Genomic DNA, 23871 nt, shown 5'->3' with positions numbered 1-23871 from the left:
ATACGGAACAGGAAGTTTATATTCTTTTGGCTCTTTACGTGGCGTCACGTTTACTTTATTATCCATGGCGGCGAATGAGGTGAGTTAGCGCACTCTTGGTTCTTTGGCATTTTTCTCAAGTGTTCTCGACGTTGATTGATCGCTTCCTTTTGCAGAAGCAACTCATTCGATGATTTCCTTTCATTTATACTTCGATAAAGCCGTTCGGTGTTGTTATACACTTGAACGTTGTAAACATATGGAGCAACCACAGCTTGAAACGCCAATCAGGGTTCATTTTTGTACCTCATGGGGCATCTTGAATTTTCCTCCAATCACAATCCGCGATCTATCGATCGCCGTTAATGTCTTGCCTCGTGATTGGAGGAAAGTTGATCCTGTCATTGCAGCCATGCTGTCATGGAAACGGGGTCGGTATTAATGTAAATTTTAATTTAAAATTGAAGACCTGGTGGTGCAAGAAGTACATTTCAGTCACATTATTGAAAAAAAAAATAGCTGGCACCAGTACTGTCATCTATAATGGCCGGAGCATCATTTGATACCAAAAAATTCCGAAAATAAGTCCTCAAGTCCTGTATATTGGTATCTGGTCATTGTTGAATTCACTAAAATGTAGTGCAAGAAATACCCAAGTCCATAATGTTTGAGCAAGAGGTTCCTAAGTCCATGACTGCCCAATCAAAATGCTCGTATGTGTCACGTGACGAGCTATGAAAATGGTGACCGTGGAGGCTGGACAGCACGGTGTGAATGAGGATTACCCTGATAACAGGCATGGTGAGGGCAAAAAACGTAAAAAAAAATAAAAACCCTGGAGACTGGACTAAAAGAGAATGAAGGATGCCAAAGCACCTGGTATGTAGTTTCTATGCATTATACTTTGCTGGTACGTACCACTATGACAGGAGATTGCACAGATACCGACCGTCACCTTCTTGAAACGTGGTGTGAAGCTTGAGCAACTCAAAGCAGCAATGATGTCTGTTCCGCCCTGCATACGCGAATCTCTTGCCGATCGAGGCAGCAAAGCTTAAGGATGTGAAAGCTTTGTTGCAGCACATCGATTTGCCACCGACTTACCTTCTACCAGCACCTCAAGGGAGATGATTGGGTTGCGGATGATGTTAACGAGTATGAATAGTACAGTTATGGGCAAAACTGAATCGGTGTCACCTCTGTGAAAGTTCATTATAGGTTGTGTTTTCGTCCTATGTAAATCCGTAAAGAATGTTGATGGAGGTGGCCGTGGTATTTTTATACTCTTAAGAGTTGACTTTGTTCTAATATTTCTGATCTGGTATGATTTTGCTGCAAACTTTCTGAGCAGGAGGACTTTGCTGAATGAGGGACTTGTGATGTGAAAGACGACTGGCACCAAAGTTGGGTTTTCTTTTATTTAGGACATTAATTTCCGATTTAACTGAGTAATTTTGGACTTAACTGGGTAATATTGTAGTTAACTGAGTATTTCCACATAAAATTAAACCACGAAAGGCAAAGAGACAGCAAAAATGACTGTTTGGCAATCAAAAATGAGCAATAAAGGGCTTTGTGTGTTAAAAATACCCAAGTCCAGCCATTTTGTCGCAAAAAGTACCTATGTCCAGGTAATTAGCCAAAAAAGTACTTAAGTCCAAAAATAATTTTCTCGTTTTTTTTTTTTTTTTTTTTTTTTTTGTATACCTTGGTCGAGGCTCGTATGAGAGCTAACACACAACTCACAGCAAGGAGGCATGAGACAAGAGGGGCGGGAGTGGAAGGGACAAAACAGTGGGGAACAGACACATTAGGTGAACTGTGGAAGGAAGAGGGATGGGGATGGGACGGGGAACATGGCGAAGAGAAGATGGACATTTCAGGGACTTTCAGGAAGGAAAGTAGGAGAAATGAAGGAAGTGGGCTTGGGTGGATTATCGGGGGTAGAAAAGATCGAGGATTTGGATGGGGGAAGATAAGAGGTGGTGGTGAACAGCTGTTTTGAAAGCCTGGAGGGAAGAATGGGAAAGAATAGAGTGAGGAAGTTTATTCCAAAGGTGGGAAAAAAGAGGAATGAAAGAGTGAAGATGAGCAGTGATTCGTGATTTTGGTAGTTTTACCAGAAGGGGGTTGTTGGCGGACCTTGAGCGCCCTGTGGAAATGTGGTGGGGACAAATCGCAGAGAGAGCAGGGGGGGGCAAGGCTGGAGAGGAGTCGGTAGAAGACAGAAAGACCACCGACCAACCTGCTGTGATTGAGTGAGAGGCCCAAAGACTCAGCTTCATTGCGGGAGATGCCGATGATCCTAAATGCCCTGGTTTCGACAGCGTGAAGCCGGGAAAGGTGGGAGGCAGGAGCACCAGCCCAGAGGGGAGAGCAGTACTCCATCAGGCTACGGACAAAAGCTTTGTAAGTGGTCAGGAGCTCAAGAGGGCCGAGGAAGGACTTAGCACGACGGAGGATTCCCAGTCGGCGACTGGCTTTTGAGGCGAGGTTGGAAATGTGACTTTCCCAGGAAAGGTCATGGCAGATAGTGAGACCTAGAAGCTTGAAAGAAAAGACTTCTTCCAGAGGATTGTTGAGAAAGTGGATGGGGGGGTTTTGTAAACGGTCCTTTCGAAGAGACATAGTGAGAGTGTGAGATTTGTCTGGATTGAAAGACATGTTCCACGTGTTGGACCAGTTTGTGATTTTATCCAGATCTGCAGTGAGTGAAGAAGCTGCTGCTTGCCGGTCTGAGGGATGACAGATGGTACGGCAGAGGGTGGAGTCGTCGGCAAAGAGAAATAGAGGATTTTCCAGAGAGTCCGAGAGATCATTGATGAAAACCAGAAAAAGAACAGGGCCCAGAACGCTACCTTGAGGAACTCCAGCCTGCACAGGAAGAGGGGATGAAAGAACTCCATTTAGGGCCACACGTTGACTGCGACAGGAGAGGAAGTCTGCGAGCCATGAGTGGAGATGGCCTTGAATACCATGGGAAGAGAGTTTGGTGAGTAGGGCAGGGTGCCAGACTGTGTCAAAAGCACGTGATATGTCCAGGGATACGGCTCGGATTTCCTGTCTGGCATTGAGGACCTCCATCCATTGATGGGAGAGCAGAAGCAGCATATCCAGGGTAGAGTGACCTGGTCTGAAACCAAATTGATGATTGGAAATCAAGCCATTGGAGAAGAGGAAGGATTTCATATCTGAGGCGATGATGGATTCCATCACCTTGCTGATGATTGGGAGAAGGCTGATTGGTCTGTAGTTATAGGGATCTGTTTTTGCACCTTTTTATGCAGGGCAGTGATGTTAGCAGATTTCCAAGCAGATGGCAGATGACCTTGGGCAAATGAGAGGGTGAATAGAACAGAGAGAGGGTGAGCAAGAGCAGAAGAGCAGGCTTTGAGGACACGTGGGCTGATGCCGTCTGGACCGGTTGCAGAATCTGACTCGAGGTTTGAAAGCAAGCTCTCCACCTTTTCAGGAGAAAAGGATACAGAGTCCAGGGACAGTTGGGTGCGACTGGGTAAAGTGGGTAGAGATCGTGATGGGTTTAGGACACAAGATTTAGCTGCAAACACCGAGTTTAGACATTCAGCTTTATCACATGTGGAATCAGCAGTGCGGCCATTTGAGGTAAGGGAGGGGATGGAAGGGGAACATACACCAGAAACAAATTTGATTAAACGCCACCAGGATTTTGAGGAGGGAGAGAGGTTTGAGAGTTCAGACTTGAGATGAGAAAGATGTTGTTTTCTGGCTCTCCTGAGGGTAGATACACACTTGTTCCGAGCTTTGTGGAAAGAACTGAGATTGCCCTCAGTTGGGTTTGCTTTCCATGAGGCAAAGGCAAGTTGTTTCAGGACAACTGCCTCGCCACAAGCTTCAGTAGACCAAGGGCGGGAGGAAGGGTAAGACAACTGAACACGAGAGGGGATAAATCTGTGCATGAGGGAGAGCAAGTTTCTTTGAAAGAATTCCCAGGATGAGTTGATGTTTGAGAAAGTAGTGATAGGAGACCAGTCTGTAAGTTTGATGGCTGCTCGGAGACCCTGCCAGTCGGCTTGAGTGAAATGCCAGACTCGACGGCGGTGAGGTGGTTCTCTGATAACAGCCAGAGAGATGTCCACTTTAACAAGGACGTGGTCAGAAGAACCAATTGGAGCGAAGGAAGAGCAGCAGATATTGTCAGGGAAATTTGTCAAAATCGGATCCAGAAGAGATGGAGTACCATTGGTTGAGATCCGGGTCGGGAAGTTGACTGATTGAGTCAGTCCCAATGAGTCGCAGAAAGCTTTTGCTGAGGTGCCATGGCAGGTGAGAGAGGTACCCACACCTAGCCAACTGGCGTGATGACAATTGAAGTCACCACATAAGAGGAAGAGAGAGTTTGGATGAGAAGATAGAAGATGGTCCATGTTTTCGGATAGTGAGATGTAGATGGAGTCATCACTGTTCGGTGGACGGTACAGTACACATATAAACATGAGGTGGGACTGGAGGGGAAGCCGAAGCCAGAGGTATTCCTGGGGGTGTGGGGGAGTGAGAGCAGTGCATGGAGAGTGAGGAATAGAGTCTTTGATGAAAAGAGCAACACCTCCACCAGGACGAGGCTCAGGTCTGTCATACCGTAAGAGGGAGTAGCCAGGGAGAGATACTTGGGAGTCAGACACGTCTTGGGAGAGGAAAGTTTCTGTTAGGCAGATAATGTCTGGTTTGTCAGTGGCAACCTGTATGGAAAGATCTGAAAGGTTTGAGCGAAGGCCCCGGATATTTGAGGTCCACACTTTTAATGAAGAGGAAGGGGAGGAGGCTTTGGGTGCAGGAGGTGGAGGGGGAGGGGAGGGTAGGACAAGGGACGAGGGGGCAGGTAAGGAGGGTTGCGGAAGGAGTGTGGGGTATTGCAAAACAGCGAGGGGAGGGGGCCGAATGAGGAGAAAAGGCTCTGTGGTGCTGGGGGAGAGGGGGACAAGAGACAAGGAAGAAGGCAGTTGAGGATTTGAGGAGGTGAAGTGAAGAGATGGAGGTAAGAGGGCAGTGGAGGGAGGCAGGTTGGTGGATGAGAGGGGGGGCAACTTTGAGAAGGAAGAGTGAGGGGGATGAAAGGTGGGAGAAAGGTGAGGGGGGGGGATTTTTGAGAGAGGTGAGAGGGAGGCTTGGAGGGAGAAGAGTGGGATGGTTGCTGTGAGGGGTGAGGGGGGTGAGTTGGCACTGAATTTGGAAAAAAAGAATGGTTGATGGAAAGCGATTCTTCGTAATAAAGGATGATTTTTCCACAAAAAGGGGTTGTCTGATCTGTATAGCCCCTGGAACCAGCAACAGGCCCCATAGTATGCCACGTTTAAAAAACAAGCTCAGATGAGCTTAGATCCTCATCCTCTTAATGATGACGTCATAAAAATGAACATGATGTCATTGTGATGTATCAGGTTTGCAATAAATTATCTGTGCTGATGCCCGGCTTGATTCCCGTAAACAAAATTCAAACAGCTTGCCTAGTTTCGGAGATAATGGTATAGGCAATTTCCATTAGCGGGGTTATTATGACGTGAACTTTTTTTTCAAGGAAGAATTTCCAAAATCGGAGATGGTGACTGTCTGCGCGTGGGCTTTCTGCATATACAATATACATGGCAAGTTTCACGAAGATCCGATGAAAACTGGGTTGTGAAACAAAAAATGTCAAAAAATAGGAATGACGTCATAAAAATTGATATGACGTCATAGTGATGCATCATATGTGCGGTAATTCATCTCTGCTTATGTCCTGTTCGATTCCCGCAAACAGAATTCAAAAAGCTTGCCTAGTTTCGGAGATAATGGTATAGGCGATTTCCATTTGCGGCGATATTATGACATCAACTTTTTTCTCGGAAGAATTTCCAAAATCGGAGATGGTTACTGCCTGCGTGTGGGCTTTCTGCATGTACATGTCAAGTTTCATGAAGATCCGATGAAAACTCTGGGTTGTGAAACAAAAAATGTCGAAAAATAGGAATGACGTCATAAAAATTGATATGACGTCATAGTGATGTATCATATGTGCGGTCATTCATCTCTGCTAATGCCCTGTTCGATTCCCACAAACAGAATTCAAAAAGCTTGCCTAGTTTCGGAGATAATTTTTTAGGCGATTTCCATTAGCGGAGATATGTTGACGTCAACTTTTTTTCGAGGAAGAATTTCCAAAATCGGAGATGGTGACTGCCTGCGCGTGGGCTTTCTGCATATACAATATACATGACAAGTTTCACGAAGCTCCGATGAAAACTCTGGGTTGTGAAACAAAAAATGTCAAAAAATAGGAATGACGTCATAAAATTGATATGACGTCATAGTGATGCATCATATATGCGGTAATTCATCTCTGCTTATGTCCTGTTCGATTCCCACAAACAGAATTCAAAAAGCTTGCCTAGTTTCGGAGATAATGGTATAGGCGATTTCCATTTGCGGCAATATTATGACATCAACTTTTTTTCTCGGAAGAATTTCCAAAATCGGAGATGGTTACTGCCTGCACGTGGGCTTTCTGCATACACATGGCAAGTTTCACGAAGATCCGATGAAAACTCTGGGTTGTGAAACAAAAAGTCAAAAAATAGGAATGACGTCATAAAAATTGATATGACATCATAGTGATGTATCATATGTGAGGTAATTCATCTCTGCTTTTCGATTCCCACAAACAGAATTCAAAAAGCTTGCCTAGTTTCGGAGATAATTTTTTAGGCGATTTCCATTAGCGGAGATATTTTGACGTCATAACTTTTTTTCGAGGAGGAATTTTCAAAATTGGAGATGGTTACTGTCTGCGCAGGGTGTTTTTACATGTATATGCCAAGTTTCAGGAAGTTTCGATGAAAACTGTAGGCTGTGAAACAAAAAAGTCCACAAGAAGAAGATGAAGAACAACAACGTGAGTAAGACTTGGAGATCCTCCACGACGATCTAAAAAGTATCTGCAGCATGTTTTGAAAACTTTGATCCTCAATATCTCAAAAGTGTTATTTTGTGACTAAAGTACTTCTTGCACTCAGGTCTTCTGGTCTTTGCTGAACTTTGAAACGTATTTCACGAGTACATTGTATAATGAATGACAAAAGTTATTTTTGATAATTTTTATATTCAGTGTATGTATTTTCCAGTTCTCCGCAGACTTCACAGATGTTTCTGTTCATGAGAATGTGCCGGTGGAGGGAAACATCAGGATCTCTGTGCCATTGGCCAGTGAGGACGAGGACATGAGCACGCTCGATGAACCTGTTAAGGACACCATTGTGAGTGGTTTCGTGATGTCTGCACCGGATAGGTCAGAGTTGCGGGTTCTGGATGAATGTTGAAAAAGCTTATGAATGAGTGCTCCATGGTAACCGCACATGGTAACCATAACTAAATTGCTAATGACCTTAACAGACAATATGTGCAGGCTTTGCCAGGTGAGCTTGCCTTTAATTTGGGTACCTGGGTGTACAAATTGTTAATTGATGGTACAGGTGAACTCAGGTTTTTTTTGTGTTTTTTCAGCGTTAATGCCATGGTAATGTTATAAATATATTTTATGCAGAACTTTTGGAGCAGTTTTGTTAATTTTAACAATCCTAGACAAATTGAAGACGATCGAAGGAGATGTGTTGCAGATTTTTAGTTTGATGACTTTTTCAGACAATTTCAATAACAGTTTGTACATGTTAATTTAAATGAGAAATACACCTTAGTTGCAGTCTGTAAAGGAGAAAGTTCATAAAGAACACGTTACCCCGCACAGTATTTAAGTGTCTGCTTCAATTTTAATAAAATAATGATGTTAACACGTGGACTGCCAACTACGGGTGTATTCTGTTAGTGGTGGGTTTATGAGATTCTGCCACTACCAGTATTATCTTAGGAAAGATTGATTATACTATTGTATTGTAAATGGAATATGCCTCCATGCCAGATGATGCAACAAGTTATCTGCTGGCAGTTCGGTGAACATAAATCCATGTAATAGTAATTATCGGTCTCCATGAAAGCCTGGTGTTGGCTTTGTGGTTCGGGTGGCAGGCTTGGGATCTTAGGGTCCTGAGTTTGAGCCCCGTTTTCCACTGAATTAACACCAGGTGGGGTTGACTCAGCCTGTAATCCTTCCCAGGTTGATGAAATGAGTACCAATGTACTGGTATAATGGCACAGCATCAACGGCATGGTTATGCCCCAACAAAATGATAGCTTACCCAGCAGCCAAGCTGACATATGCTATAAGAAGATGAGAAGAAGAAGAAGAAGAAGAAGAAGAAGAAGAAGAAGAAGAAAAGGTCTCCATGAGAAGTTTTGCAACTTGATCTCCATTCATACGTCCCATTTTTAAGTGTGATGATGAGTGGTTAAAAAACATAAAGGACAGGTGGTATTCGGTGCACGATCTACAATTTGCATTGACGTAATGGTTAGGGTGGTGGGCTTGGGATCCTAGGATCCTGAGTTGAAATCACACTCGGCTGTTGAATTAATACCAGGTGGGGTTGATTCTGCCTGTCATCCTTCTGTGGTCGGTAAAATGAGTGCCAGCTTGTTGGTATCCTGTGTCGGAGTGGTGATCTGTCCAGGATTGTGTCCAAGAGCCAAGGAGACTGCTTTGGCAGCATCAACCAACGCTCAGCATAGAGTATGATCCCGATGGATGGATGGTATACGAAAATAGTTGGCAGTCAATGTGGTATTGATCATTAAAGGTCCCATGACACAAAAAATACTGAAATTGCATATATATATATATATATATATATATATATATATATATATATATATATATATATATATATATATATATATATATATATATATATATATATATATACACATGTCCGATAGGAGTTTTTCATCGTGATTTCTGATTTGACAATGTTTTTTCACAATACTCGATCTGTAAAATGTAAAATTAAAAAAAACAAACTTCTTGGGGAACGCCCATAAAAATTCTGCCGAAATCTACTGAACGACACGTAACCCACATGATGTCATCTCCAGAACAACAAAGGCTGTGCACGCAAATTACTGTTGGTAATTGGTGGTCGACGTGATTCTATTGGCTTCTTGTGTGTTTCCACATTCGATTGCTCGACTCAAACGCTTCGTTCATTTCTGCTTTAAAAAAAATTAAACATTTGGTTTTGAATAATGGATGACATGGACTTTGATTTGTCTGGTCGCAACAGTGAGTGTGAGAGAAATGAAGGATTTTGGTCTGAATCAGATGGAGAATTGTCGGATAACATAGTCGCGGGAGGTGAAGTTCAGGCAGCTGGAAATGGAATACGGCCTTCGCAGTTCGAGCCCGAAGCAGGACAAGCAGCGGAAACTGGCAATGAAATTCCCGGAGTTCATGATGATCGGGAGGACATCGAAGGAAGACTTGGCAATAACAACTGGTTAGACAAAATCCTATTCGTAATTCAATAATGTAAATTGTACTTGCATACTGCTCGATATCAGAAATATTTTAGTGAAGTGACGTGACCAGCACAGCACAGCGTGCATGTTGCTCTGCGGCGAATGAATCGCAAGCAAGGCCAGCCCATGTCATCAGCCGTATCTCTCTGCGCATAAAACGAAGTAATCTCGCTGTCCGGATATAATGAAAACTTGTTTGCAGAACATACCTTGCGACACAATTGTCTCATGTAGTCCGATAAATCTGACGTTCTGTTGCATTTTTATTTATTTTATTCCTACTGTCGTCATGTAGCGCCAGTAGAAAACGATGAAGAAAAGAGAATCGTAAAAGAAAGCTACAGCACGTCAGATTTATCGGACTAGTTGGACGGACGACGGATTTATCGGACGACATTGATTTTGATGATGGGTACTGCATCAGGTTTCAGCCTCCTCAACTTCTTCAAACTGAACAGCAAATAGAGCCCGTGATCAAAGTCACCGTCTTCGAAGTGGGCGCTGCAAATGATGTTCGTGTTGCTGGGGCCTTTCCAGTTTCCCCTCGTCAGCTTCACTTTAGATGTCCATATTCTCCGAAGATTCTCATCTTTCGGGAATACATGAAGGCTTACACTGTCTCTGGTTGTATTGCTGCATCCTGCTACGATACATCTTGCAGGCATTTTCGAAAGTAAGGCTAAAACTCTTAAAAACTTTCACGAAACAATCACAGGAATTAAGACGATCAGTGAGATAGCAAACACATGTTCACAATGCATTTGTATGTACTTTATATGGCGCGCGACGTCTCATCAATCGACTCTGAGCGAGTCACGTTCTGGAGATGACGTCAACGGTCACGTGACCTGCGGTTCGCTGAACTCCACTTTTTTGAGGGGCGGGGCATAGCAAGTTGTGAAAAGCACTACAAATGTTCAAAATATTGGTCTAATTATCCCATTGTTGATTTTTAAAAAGAAACATGGGTGATTTCTTCACTGGGAAGGTCAAGTTAATATATAAATAACCAGAAACTTTTGAATTACATGGGACCTTTAAATAAAATCTGGAAGTTTAGCGCTACTGAAGCAGTGTAATACATCACCTTGCACACTGTGTATATATATATATATATATATATATATATATATATATATATATATATATATATATATATATATATATATATATATATATATATATATATATATATATGACAACTTGGAGTCTCAGTTTATGAGATGGAGGCTTTATTGATCACCATAGAACCCAGCGTCAATCAGTAATGTACATCGTCATATCGGCGGCCTTTTACTCACCACAATATACTGTACCCTCTCATATGCCACGCCCTTTCATGCTGTATATCGATATACAGTAAAGCATGGTTCTTGGGAGTATTATGAAGGTGGGTTGTGTTGTAGAGTGTTCAAGTATACTACTCAGTTTAAAGGTGTATAAATAATTAATTCCAGGTTTTACTGCCATTTTACCCAGTGTCTATTGCATCACGCTATCTAACATGTTAAATTAGTTATTCAGGCCTGTTGTGTGTCCTTTATGATGTCCTTAAAAACAGTAAGTGTCCTGGTTGGAATGGTTTTCAATTTTGTTTCACTGCCAGGTAGGCAGACAGAGGAATATTATTATCTCACTCCTTTCTGCACATGTACGATCTGTACAAATTCAAAACCAAAGTACGGCAAAGTTGTCTTTCAATTCATGTTGAAAATATAACATTCGACCTAAATAAGTTGTTCCTCGATCATAAACTGATAGGACGGATGAATGGACATGAACCAATTGCTTAACTCCGCTTTAAGCTTTGCATGTGTGGGGTAAAGGCACAAATCCTTCCCCCACCCTAAATTGCTGCACTGCTCATTACAGCATCAGTGAACCAACATCGGCTTTAGATTTTAGAAGTATTGTTATGTTTGTGGGGTAGATGGAGGAATTTCATCGTAAAGTTATGATCGCGTAGAGTTGCTTGGCCCGTGGACATGTAGGAGACATCTTGATGTAAACTAAGTAGGGAAACTGTGAGCTTAAGTGTTGTTGTCACCACATGGGGGGTGCTGCGGTGCCAATTAGATTGGGATTTAGGATAATTTCCCCGAGTATGTAATCACTCCCCCCCCCCGACTTCTCCCAATATTTTTGTATTGTAAACCAGCAATGATAGAATTGCGTTTTTGTAACGGCAACATCCATTACAACCTAACTGCATGACCAAGTAGGAAGAAGCCCCACCTCCAAAGGTGTTGGTGGGCAAGGTTACGCCCCCGAGGGTGATGATTGATGGGTGTGATGTGAGTAGGAAGAAGAAGACGAGCGAGTAGGAGGGAGGTGATCAGAGAGGATGGGGAAGGAGCTCGTAGTGAGAAGTGAATGCAGAAGTGGAGTTTGGTGTGAGGGAGGCGATCAGAGAAACCAGAGCGAATCTCGGCAAGAGAACTGGGAGAGCGGGATCGGCAAGCACGGCCGACGAAGAAGTGACATCGTGGTTCGGGAGCCCAAACGTCGAATGTTGCCTCACAAATTGCTTGGCACCATTTTTTGGGGCTCATTCACCCACACGCTGACTACGCGGTTTGATCTTCAAGTCCTAAAAGATCGCCTGGACTCAGTTACGTGAAGGACTGAAAAGGGATTTCTTTATTTTCTTTATTTTATATCACCGTGTATGTGTGTGTATTTTTGTGTTTGTGTGTGTGTCTGAGGGCGGAGGTGCCTAAAATAGGAATTTAGGCTGCAGATCACCTCACGTTTTTCTTTCATTATTATGATTTTAATTATTGTCATTGTACATATTTGATTTACTGTCATTAAATTATCCATTTAATTTCATTTGTTCGTGTCTGTGTATCTGTTGTGGGTCAAGTACAACCCGTCTGCCTCCGTCCTTTACCGCCATTTCTTTCGCACGCACCATTAATCTCCAGGAGTCTCGGCTGTGGGCCTTCAAGGGAGAACTGTTTGGCCATCCGTCCAGGTAGGGGCTAAACCCTCTGGACACGACAGTTACTGGCAAACTGTCAGCCCATCTCTCTGGGGAAGGGATTCGATCCACGAATGTGTTTCTGGCCGCTGTCTGTCATCAATGTGGAGTGGTTTCTTCTCCCACCCCCCCCCCAACTCCTCACTTTCCACTCCCCAATAGATGAGCTGGCAAGCAAGCCCATCCCGTGATGGACACTAGCTATGGCTATGACTCGGTAGGAAAAACTCGGTTCGGATCTGGCTCAGTAATTATGGCAAATAAATTGCGAGGTCCCAGATTGACTTGGATAAGTTTGCATTGCACCAAGAGTATGTAAATTCATCATATTGGGTATACATGACTTCCATCTCAGGTATGTTGATGGGGTACAGCTGACCACTGCACTGCTTGTATTTGTCATAGGTGGCAATAGTAACAATTGTTCGAAGATGTCTATGTTAGTGTTAGTTGTGGATTTTCATGTGGGTTGGTGTAATTGTATTCTATTTGTTGTGGGATTGAGATGGAAAAATGTCAAAACATGTGATTACCTGTAAAAAGGATTGTTGTCTTGTATTGTGGTGTCATTCCTATCTTGTCATTTCTTCTGACCTTGTTTGGTTGTTTCCCTGCTTGTTTAAAAAAAAAAAATTATAATATATTTTAAAATAATTATTTCTAACTTGTATTGTAATGTTTCTTAAAGCAATGAAAACATATTGTTGCGGTTTTAGGAACCGCCCCCAAAGGCAATTGCACACAACATACAGGTCCCTCAGTTTAGTTATTTCCATAGTGTAAGTTAAAAAAACAGGTTGTTTTTTTTTCTCCCCTTTTCTCCCCATTTCTTTGGGGATAATTGTAAATCTCCTCTGAGCTTTGTGGAACATGCTATTCACACAGGTGCGGGATAATTTTCATATCACCCCAAAAGCTTGTTTGAATCGTGCCCCAAGACCAAACTGTCCCCTTATTCACCCTCCCCATAATCTTCCTTTAGACAACACAGTACGTACACAACCATTATCATTTCTTGGTACACATTTTTATTAAAACTTGGTTTTTATTTCATACGTTAATTCACATTGCATAAAGACATACACACCCTTCATCGTCCCAAGACCAGAAAAACCTCACAACCCGCTAAACCACAAGGTCACCTCAACCACACATGAACTACCCACCTTTCTCCATCATCGTCGCCTCATCCACATCCCTCAACAGATGCTGCTGCAGCTTGGAAGCACGAGGGAGGTCGTGCAGGAAATGGTGACTGTGGACTTTATCCAAACTTAAGGACAACAGGCACTAATTGGCCATTAGTAGCCCTGTTGCTAAATAATCGCTCTGTTCGCTCCTCCAAGCAATTACAAGCTTGCTTGTAGGAGCGAGGTTACCCCCTTGTAGTCGACTTGAAACTCATGGCCGTAAAAAAAAAAGTATGTATGTGTGCATGCAATACACTGAAGGAGCGCACGGAACAACCACAGCTGATTGAGTTCACCCAGAACTAGCTGAGTCATGAGACCTGTGCTCACGGCTAATGCAGAGCTAGAAAGTTAACAGTTAAAGTGCTCGATTTCGTTCACATTTTGCTTTGAAACTCACAAAGCGAAAAATGACCATTTGAAGCACATCCAATTCAAAATACTGCGATTGACTGTGTGGCGGTGCAGTTCTCACTTGCCTTTGCATCACAAACATTTTAAAATTTGTGACTATAATTATGTGATAAATGTCATGAAATTGTATTTTATCAAAGCAACCACCCAGATACCCAATTGTCTTTTAAAAAAAAAACACAGAACCTTTCTTTCTTTTAACCATCTTGCAATCTCTTCTGCAGATGAGGGATCTGAAAGCAGTGGGAAAGAAGTTTGTGCACGTTTTGTATCCAAAGAACAATGACGAGCTTTTGAGGGATTGTAAGTAAGCCATAAAGGAGCTCTGTTTTCATGTGCTTACCTGAAAAAATTTTCAAGCTGTACAAAATGTTGCCTTTTTGTATCGCTAGTACCATATTTTCACGCAGATAACCCATGGGCTATATGTTAAATTGGTTCCAAAAATTTTAAATGCGGGTTGTACGGAATTTCACCGTACTGCACATGACATAACCACAGGAGGGCAAGTTACCATTAAATTATCAAGGAGAGACAAAAAGAGCCAGTTTTTTTTCTTTTTTGCAAGTTTAATTGTAGTATCTTTAATTGCAGTTCTTTCGCATATTTTACCTCCACATATACTGTATATCTAAGTCCAAAGATATTTATGGTACCGGTAAGTCATCTTCCGTAAAGCCCACAAAGTCCTCGTCTTGTGTTGCTGTGAAGCAGCTCAGTCGGCAAGTGTAGGGGTGTGTTCAGTTACCAAGTTTCTTGTGGAGCGCTCACCGAGTGTCTTAAGCACTCCATTCGAAACCGATTATGAATGGCTGGCTTGGTAAGCGCTAGCTAGTTGCTTGGTAACTGAACACACCCCAGGTCTGTCGCAATCCATGTCGTCATCACTTTCGTCCTTCTCTTCTCCAGAAATCGGCCCACTTTCTCGTCAATTTTCAGTTTGAATTCAGCCGTGAAATTTTTATGCTTTCTCTTGTTTGTACTGACAGCAGACATTGTATGGCAGAAACTTGTAATGGTATGGACTATTGCGTGAAATGGTACAAAATTTAACAGCCTGCAGGGTATTTCTACATTTCTAATGGATGAGCAGCATTGTTTCCGGTCGCATTGGTACATCCACGCTGGTTTTTAGCACATCGGTACGGTAAACTTTAATTATTTCAACTTTTTATCAAGATATTCATTTTAAGGTCAATTGGTTATTTATTACAGTTGTATTTGAAAAGAGCTATTTTGTAGCCCCTTGACACCAAAGCCATGTCAGCTGCTGGAAATATGGAGATCGCGTATCTCCCAGTGATGTGGAGAGGAAAGCAGGGGTATGTTCAGTTACCAAGCAGGTAGCTAGCGCTTCCAGCCATTCCTTATCAACGGTTTTGAATTGAGTGCTTGCTTGAGTGTTTTAGCCACTTGGCGAGTGCTCCACAAGAAACTCGGTAACTGAACAAACCCCAGGCATGTCGGTTTCACGCACCCGTGTGTGGGTTATACTTGCCTGAAATTTTCCGAGAGCACTTTTTCCCCCAGTTGCGGGGTATACCGTGGGTGGGTTATTAGCGTGAAAATATGGTATGTGGAACGTCTTATTTATTTTATTTTATTTTTTCTCCCTAAATCTTTGGTGGCATTTCTGTTTTCAGCTCTTATTTTATACTCTTTCCTTCTTTCTTTGTTAAAAAATAAGTGTTTTGAATTTAATTCTCCTTTTTCTCAACATAATACATATATTAGCTCAAAGCTCTTCTTGATTCATGTTTTTATTATTGTTTTGGGCTCATGGGGGGCTGTGTACTTGTATCGCATGAAAGACCGACATTCCTCGACTTCATTGTGCTTTCACGTGAATTGTGAGGACATTAGATGGTGAAACACACTTGTGTGGAATTTTTCCCTGGTTCCCACAATCACGCGCCAAGGGTGCAGATGGGAACACTGGTGGGCCAATTTGCTGATCTAAATTGTGGTCCTTCTTGTCTGATTAAATTGTTTTAGTGACGTAATTTTTTGTGTCCTGATTCGTAACTCGCTTTCTTCTTCCACTTCTTCTTCTTCTTCTTCTTCTTCTTCTTCTTCTTCTTCTTTTTTTGGTAATTTGGATTACAAGAAAGAATATAGATCTCCTCTTCCTCTTCCTCCTCCTACTGACTCCTCACGTTTGCTTTCTTTCTGCAGGGGACTTGTGGGGTCCATTGATCGTCTGTGTTTTTCTTGCTATGTGAGTATTAACCAACGTGTCTTCGTGAACTCGCATTGCTATTGTTTTTCATTTTTTGCATTTTTAAGAAGCACTTTTATGTTGAATGCCATTTTATTTTTTGATGCATACTTTTATTATTTAATAAATCATTCATTTCTGACTTCTGGAAGAAGGTGATTAGCCTTGAACGACGCAAAAGCAGAAGAGCTGCAGTGAATAGCCATCTACACATTGTGCAAGGAGTGGATCAGCAGCAACATTGGTGCTCCAACTTTGAATAATGAATACAGTTGTCCTGCATAGATGTAATATGCACTTCCTTTTGTTCGGATGGAAATATTCTGCAGCTATCTATTGCCTCCAATCATGCTGCCCTCATGAGTGAAGCACAAATAAGCTTCTTTTGTTTGCTATGTGTTTGCAGGCTAACACACAGAGTGTATATGGGTCATGCTAACACAGTGGTTTTCAAACTTTTTTTAGTGGCGACCCAATTTCAGAACCTCTCTACATCGCGCGACCCAAAAGATTCAAAACCCAATTCATAATATATAAGATAAGATTTCATGTGACACAAGAATATTTACTGTTTACTTTATTCACCATCGTCATGTTTTCATAGACGAGTAAACGGAGAATAGCCGACAGTATCCAAATAGTACAGTTGAATGTTTCAGAAGTTTAGTCCGAATGACATTTAGATATATCAGTACGAAGGATGAGCCTGTTTTTCAGAAACCAACTTCTCTATTCGCGGAGAAGTAGATGACAATGCCAGGATCATATCATGCTCCATTTGTAGGCAATTTCTGTACTTTGTTTTAATCACCACCATGGTGGAGAACGACTGCTCACAAAAGTATGATGAAGGATATGGCATGAGAACCTTAATGGTGTGCCGTGACAGGGTCGGGTACGAAGGCAGCATTTTGCACCAGAATGCCAACAACAAATTTGTCCGTGCAAGAGCCTGCGCTCCTGAATCCTGCTGGAGCTGAACAAGCTCTTCCTGTGTTGTATCATCTTCATCAGCAATCGAGTCCAGTGGAGCCGTGAAAGGGTCCCGAACAACAGAAAAGGACTGCACATGCAGCTCGGGGAAATAGTGCTCGAACTGTTCAATGAGCGACCGAAGGTGACGTGCTATCTCCCCAGAAAGACTGTCGAGCTCAGTATCATCGTACTGGCAGGTCGTTAGATGCTCCACCAGACGGGGGGAAAAGGCTGAAGCGCTTAACAGCTGCTTTGTCTGCCAGTAATTTTAGAGTCGCCAGAAATCCGCTCATTTTGTCGTGAAAAATCATGAGGTTGGCGTCTTTGCCTTGGAGGGAGCGGTTGAGGACATGAGACGTTCAAAGATGTCAACGAGATAGCACAGTTCTGACAGCCAAGAGTCTGACTCGAGCAACGCTACCCATGCCGTTTTCCCTTGTGTGTGTAGGAACTCCTTCAGTTCATCTTTGAGCTCGTAAATGCGCAGAAGAAGGTTTCCTCGAGATAACCATCTGACTTGAGTGTAGAATAGTAAATTCTTATGGTCGGCGTCCATCTCCTGGCAGGATAGCCTGAATAACCTAGTGTTGAGGGTGCTCGATTTGATATGATTCACCATTTCTACGACTTCTGAGAGCACGCTCTGCAAGGTTTCTGACAAAGTACGAGAGTCGAGCGCTTCTCGGTGAATCATGCAGTGTACCATGGAGGTCTGAGGAGCCGCCTCAAGCAATTTAGCCTTGAATCCAGAACGCACTCCTAACATTGCTGGCGCGCCTTCTGTTGAAGAACCGAGCAACTTTCCGAAGTCCAGATCATCGTCACGATAAAACTGTTCTACTTTTCCAAAAAGGTCCTCGCCTTTGGTGGTGGCCTCCAATGGTTTGATGAGCAGAGGCTCATCGACAAAGTTATCAGCCTTGATGAAGCGGACCCAGACGATGAGTTGCGCGTACGATGCGATATCAGTGGACTCGTCCAACTGTATGGCGTGCCACGGCGATTCCTTGATCTTTACGACCTGAGCCGTTACGTCCAGACTCAAATCTTCAATTCTGCGTTGGATGGTGTTGTCAGAGAGGGGTATAACTGCCAGTTTCTTCGCCGCTTCCTCCCCAACCATCAGAGATACCATATACTTTGCACATGGCAGCACGAGTTCTTCCACAATGGAGTGAGGCTTTTTAGTCTTGGAAACATGGAGCGACACTCGATACGAGGCCTCTAATGCCTGAGAATTGGTCTGATGACATGTACCCTCTCTGTCAAGACGCGTATTCTTGAGTGCAAGAAGTTTCCTCTCAAAGAACGCTCTCTCCTTATCCTGATAAGGCGCATGTTTTGTAGTCAAATGCCTCTGCAACTTATTTTGTTTCATAGACTCCGTAGAAAGCACTTCGAAACAAATCACACACTGAGGCCTCTGTGCCCCACTTTTATCCACCACGTAGTAAAATCCAAGGTCCAGAAATTTATCCTGGTAAGAACGTTCTCGAGATTTGCTGGTGGCCGGTGCTGCCATCACAAATAAGGTCTCGAGTCGTACGTGGAGACGTGAATAGACGTTAATGATAGTCAGAGTCTGAGTCTGAGAGGCCGTGGATCAAACCACTAATTTCCCGCCAAAATGAACCGCCCTTCAGCGAGCCCGCGCATCGGCTGGATCCCATTCCAAGCGTCATGTTGCGCTGGTTCCCATACTTTGAACGAACCGTTTATATTGCATCCCATAAAAGCGAACACCGATCGAAAAGACAAATTTTTTTCGCTGCAAGCGGACGCCCGCAACCCCACGAAATTTGCCTGGCGACCCCGGGTTTGAAAAACCAAGTGCTAACACGTCATCTATCGAATGATTTGGAGCGAACACAGCTCTTTATTCCAACTTGATGAGCACAAGCCTTGTGTTATTAACGTTTCATTATTGTAAAGTACAGCCTGGTGTTGGCTTAACGGTTAAGATGGCCGGCTTAAGATCTTAGGGTCTTGAGTTTGAGCCCTTGTCATACCGCTGAAATAACACCAGGTGGGTTGACTCGGTCTGCCATCCTTCTTAGTTCAGAAAATGAGTACCAGCTTACTGGGGTAAGAAGCCATTCAAGTATCCTGTGTCGGAATGGCGACTCGTCCAGGATTGTACAAACCATTGAAACTCCCTCGGCAGTCTTATGCACCTCACGGCGTGAAAGGAATGGTTATTTATTGTGAAGTACAGGAGGGCCTTGCCGTTCCTAGGTTTCCCCTTTGCAGATTCGCTCTACTGTAATGAATTTATTGAGGCAAGGCTTGTGGATTGTGGCCAATGTGCTCGAATAATCGTGGATTGGCGAACTATTTTCCACATTTATGGGCCGTCAACACAACAACCCCCTCCAACCCTCCAACATTATCGTCTCCATCAACATCGCCATCGCATTATTGGATCAAGTTTGTGATCATTATTATTAAAGGTGCATTTCTTGATCTTAGTAATTCAAGAAAATAAACTTTATTTTATGTTCTTAATGCAAGAAATTATACTTTATTTTATGTTCTTAATAACCCTTCCCCTATCCTGACAATCATCTCTCATCATTACTCCTGAGAACTTGCCATTTGACCATGGATTAGTGCATTTCCTGAATGTTAGTCATTTCCAAGATCTGCATAAGTCTGGTTTATAAATATATAATTGTAAAAGAAATTTATAATAGATTAAAAAATTTTTTTTTACCATTATTATGTGTTTTTTGGGGGGGATAACATTCTGTCTTATTGAATATTCAATTACCTGGATGTACGAAATGCCAAACAGCCATTCCAAGGTTTGATTTGAGATAACCATAAAGCATACTGTCTCCACCTTTGTTGCTAATCAGGTGATTGCTGATTAGTTGAAAATAAATAACTACACTTTGGATGCAATTTTCCTCTTGGATTTGGATAACCAGCTTAACTTCCAATCTACCATCATCAGCAAGCACATGCCAACAGCAAGGCCGAGGGACAAAATAGAGAGACATTTGGAGGAACAAGGGGCAGGGGGTGGACAAGATGGATACAGCCACAAATTCTCAAGAAGGAAAAATTGAAAACTTGGAAGGAAGTGGGCATGGGGAGAGTTAACGGTTGTAGAAATGATCATGGTTCTGGATGGGGGATGATCTGATATGGTGGTGAACAGCTGTCTCGAGGCCCTGCAGGGAAGAGTGCCATTGAAGAAAATGTGGAAGTTGGTTACACAGGTAGGAAAAAAGGAGAACAAATGAGTGGAGGTGAACAGTGATTCTGGATTTCAGTAGTTTTATCAGAAGAGATTTGCTGGCAGACCATGTCTATCCAAGAAACATTGGGGGAGGAAGGGGGTGGGAGTTGGGAGAAAGAGCAGAGTATGCAGAACCAGAAGCAAGACAGTATAAGACAGAGACCTCTGACCTGTCTGCGATGGCAAATTTACAGGCTCTTGCACTCAGTGTTGTCGAGTGTGATTCCACTGATGTTGAAGGTCTTGGTTTCTGTGGTATCGAGCTGAGCAAGGTGTGAGCCAGCCCAGAGGGGAAAGTAGTACTTCAACTAGAGGGGGAGCACTCGGTAGAGTGCAAAACCTCCGCCGCCAATACTGCTGGGTCACTCAAGTGAACCTTATATCTTATTCATTAAATATGACGTCAACAGTGCTGACAGAGTTATAGTTCTTTTGTTTTCTCCAACATTGTTTTTTTCTTTGGGGGGTGGGGGGAGGGGGGTGGAAATCACTTAAAACATGTAGAAATGCAAAAAAAAAAAAAATTCAAATATTTTTTCAAAATGGCCGCCATCGCGGCCATATTGGATTTTGGATCAAGTCCAAAATCTAATGGCATGATCCTTGGACCATACCTAATCCCCCCACCAAGTTTCGTCGAAATCCGTCGGAGTTTTTCCGCAATACTGTTCACAAACAAACAAACAAACAAACAGAAAGGGGTGAAAACGGTAACCTCCGATCTTCGATGGCAGAGGTTAACAAGTTGCAGAAGAAGGCTTCATACTTCCTTGGCACACCTGAACATAAGAGTTCAGGTGTGCCAAGGAAGGACTTTGGAGGCCGACTTAGAGATGTGGCTTGATCAAGAAAGATCATGGCTGAGTGAGGCCCAAAAGTTTGAGTGATTGAAGTTCTTCGAGCAGACTGTTCGAAAGTCGATGGGAGGGTTTGCCAAATGACATTCCCTGCGAAGCGCAAGGATATTTGTTTTGGGTTTGATCTTGCACTTTTGGAACCAATGCTAGACGAGATTGCTCAATGGCCAGCACACTACTGAGCTATCTTTCAGATCAAGATCTTCAAGTAGTTGTTGGCATTTCTGCACGAGCCTCTTTGTCCGTTGCTCAATGGTTGTACTCTCCTCATAATAAATCGGATTAACGTAATGTAATGGCCTGGTTCGAACTTTATCAAATCTTCCTGAACGATTTCCTATGCACGATGAATTTTAAAAAAATAATACTTCAGTAATAATTGTCATAAGATGCATGTCGTCCAGACCTCTTGTCTCATTCTGACGACGACATTTTGCCCACTTCTCAAGAGGAAATGAACAATTTGGCAGGATGTCACATACGTACAATTACGTTTGTTGGCATTCTGATCAAGTGTGAAATTATGGTTCGGACTTGCTAATGAGGAAGCAACCGTGGCCATTCAACCCTCTCACAGCTTTGGAAGGCCACAGCTGCCCAGACATGTTTGTCTGTCGAGGCATTTGTTGAGCCACTGATGCTCTGAATTATTAAATGTGAATGATGTCACGTGCAAGTCAGCAAACATTGATGGGTTTATTTGACGTTTGCTTTGTTGCAGCTTTCAACTTTCGTTCGTCATTTCGATTTTGTCCAACCTTTTGCAGGATGTTGCAAGGCAAAGGTGCAGACAGCCCAACTCATGGAGTCCCACAGTTTGCTGAGGTGTTTGTGACTGTGTGGTTTGGAGCGATTGTGGTCACGTTTAATTCTCACCTGCTTGGTGGCACCATGTAAGCTGTTCAATGTGATTCTGGCAAAGTGAAAAGTATTATTTACATGCTCTACCTTGGTAGAGTTTCGTCTTAAACAGAAATCCCTTTGTGAAGATGCTCCGTCATTGGTTGTTTGAATTGACTTTTTTTTTCGTTTGCGCTCCCACAGTTCTTTCTTCCAAAGTCTGTGTGTGTTGGGGTATTGCATCATGCCGCTCAGCGTTTCCTTACTTCTGTGTCACGTGACTCTGCTGGCAAAAGGAAGCCTTCCTCTTGCCATGTTTATCGTTCGCTTCATTTGCGTCACCTTGGCCTTCGCTTGGGCCACGTTTGGTGAGTCTGCAGTTCAGAGTGACAGCCTCCCTCCCCCACCTCCAGCCGAGAAATCAAGAGTAGAATGGAATTCCCTGCTTGTCGTGCCAGTATAAACCTCAGATTTGCTGACACTGCTCCCTTCTCTGCTGCAGCTTCCACGACCTTCCTCGGAAACAGCCAGCCCCCCAACCGGAAGGCTCTGGCTGTCTACCCCATCTTCCTTTTCTATTTTGTGATCAGCTGGATGATTATTACGAATGTAACTTAGTCATTAGTGACTGTTTGAGACATTCCTAATGATTTAAAGATGCTTGCGATGGACTGTTGGAAGCTGGGTTTGTGTCTGATTGTATGATTGAAGCTCCAACGGTTTGAAATACCACAAGCACGTGGTAGTATGCGAGATTATACATTTTTATCTTTCATACCAGGAGCAATCATTGTGAGGAAGCCATAAACCCAAAAGTGCGGTGGTGGGTAAATAATGGGATGAATTATCTTCAGGTTCTCTGCTTACATGTACTGTTGCCTTGATGAAGTGTAAATATTCAGTATGTCACATCAGGCCACAGGCCTCCCCCCTCCCCCCTTTCCCCAAACCAATCGCTGAACATAGAAAGTGCAATCTTATTTCTCCTCTTGGTTTTGTTTGGTGTTCTTGTTGAGGTGAAGCTTTTCTTTTGTATTATAAGATTCTCCTCTTTCATATGCAGCAGATCTCCACAGGTTTGCGTTGTTGCTGAAGGTGTGGCTGTGCTGCTGATGCAGTGCCCCCCTGCAGTTTGAAGTAGGAATTTGTAATTTGTTCAGGTGTCAGCGATGACTTGCCTACTCTTCACGAAGGACATCATGGGATCTTTAACGTCCATCCGAGGGACGGCACACACATTGATGAATCTCGCTGCCTGTGAAACACCGGGATGACAGTTTATAGCTGGTTCAGGATTCAAACCCAGGCGAAACAGTTTAGAGGCGAGTATGCGTACCTCTCGGCCATCCTACCTGACTGTTGTGTAAAAAATGCTGTATGTTGTGTATAATTAAATTGCTGTATTCCTTGATGAGAAGGAGGGAGGAAAGGTGTGTTTACATTTCTATTTAAATTTTACTTTCATTGTCGAACTCCCATTGTGACATTACATTAAATTAGACCAAAATTCCATTGCCTGAGTGACTCAAAAAGGCCTAAAAAAATGACTCGAAAACAAAAAGATGTTCCAAATTGTAAAGGTCTTTGCGATAGGTATAAATTTGATATTTTGTGTATATTTTGAAAACTTTCAAATGAATTATAAACTTTGAGGCATGGCCCTCTTCTGGACCTTTCATGTTTGCAATCTTTTGTGTGAACTTTTAGAGAGTTAACTTGTGTGTGTGTGTGGGGGGGGGGGGGAAGATTTT

General features: G+C 42.9%; 1 protein-coding gene across 3 annotated transcripts; it reads left to right on the top strand.

Annotated features, from left to right (window-relative positions):
• On the top strand, positions 1–23796 carry YIPF6 (Yip1 domain family member 6). Of its 3 annotated transcripts, none has more exons than XM_085850697.1 (7): positions 1–79; positions 7116–7247; positions 14211–14289; positions 16162–16204; positions 22048–22173; positions 22325–22488; positions 22623–23796. In XM_085850697.1, exons 1-7 carry the CDS (start codon positions 65–67, stop codon positions 22736–22738), a joined length of 675 nt encoding a protein of 224 aa, XP_085706823.1. In that variant the 5' UTR covers positions 1–64; the 3' UTR covers positions 22739–23796. The 3 variants fall into 3 exon arrangements, with proteins under 3 accessions (XP_085706823.1, XP_085706822.1, XP_085706824.1); XM_085850696.1 differs by lacking the exon at positions 1–79 and adding an exon at positions 739–780; XM_085850698.1 differs by lacking the exon at positions 1–79 and adding an exon at positions 6857–6886.
• The last annotated feature ends 75 nt before the right edge of the window (positions 23797–23871 follow it).

Source organism: Eptatretus burgeri, chromosome 13 (assembly GCF_056783735.1).
Source record: "Eptatretus burgeri isolate ZD-2024b chromosome 13, Ebu_testis_v1, whole genome shotgun sequence".
NCBI classification, from domain to species: Eukaryota; Metazoa; Chordata; class Myxini; order Myxiniformes; family Myxinidae; genus Eptatretus; species Eptatretus burgeri.
This window is presented reverse-complemented; position numbering and strand designations above follow the sequence as displayed.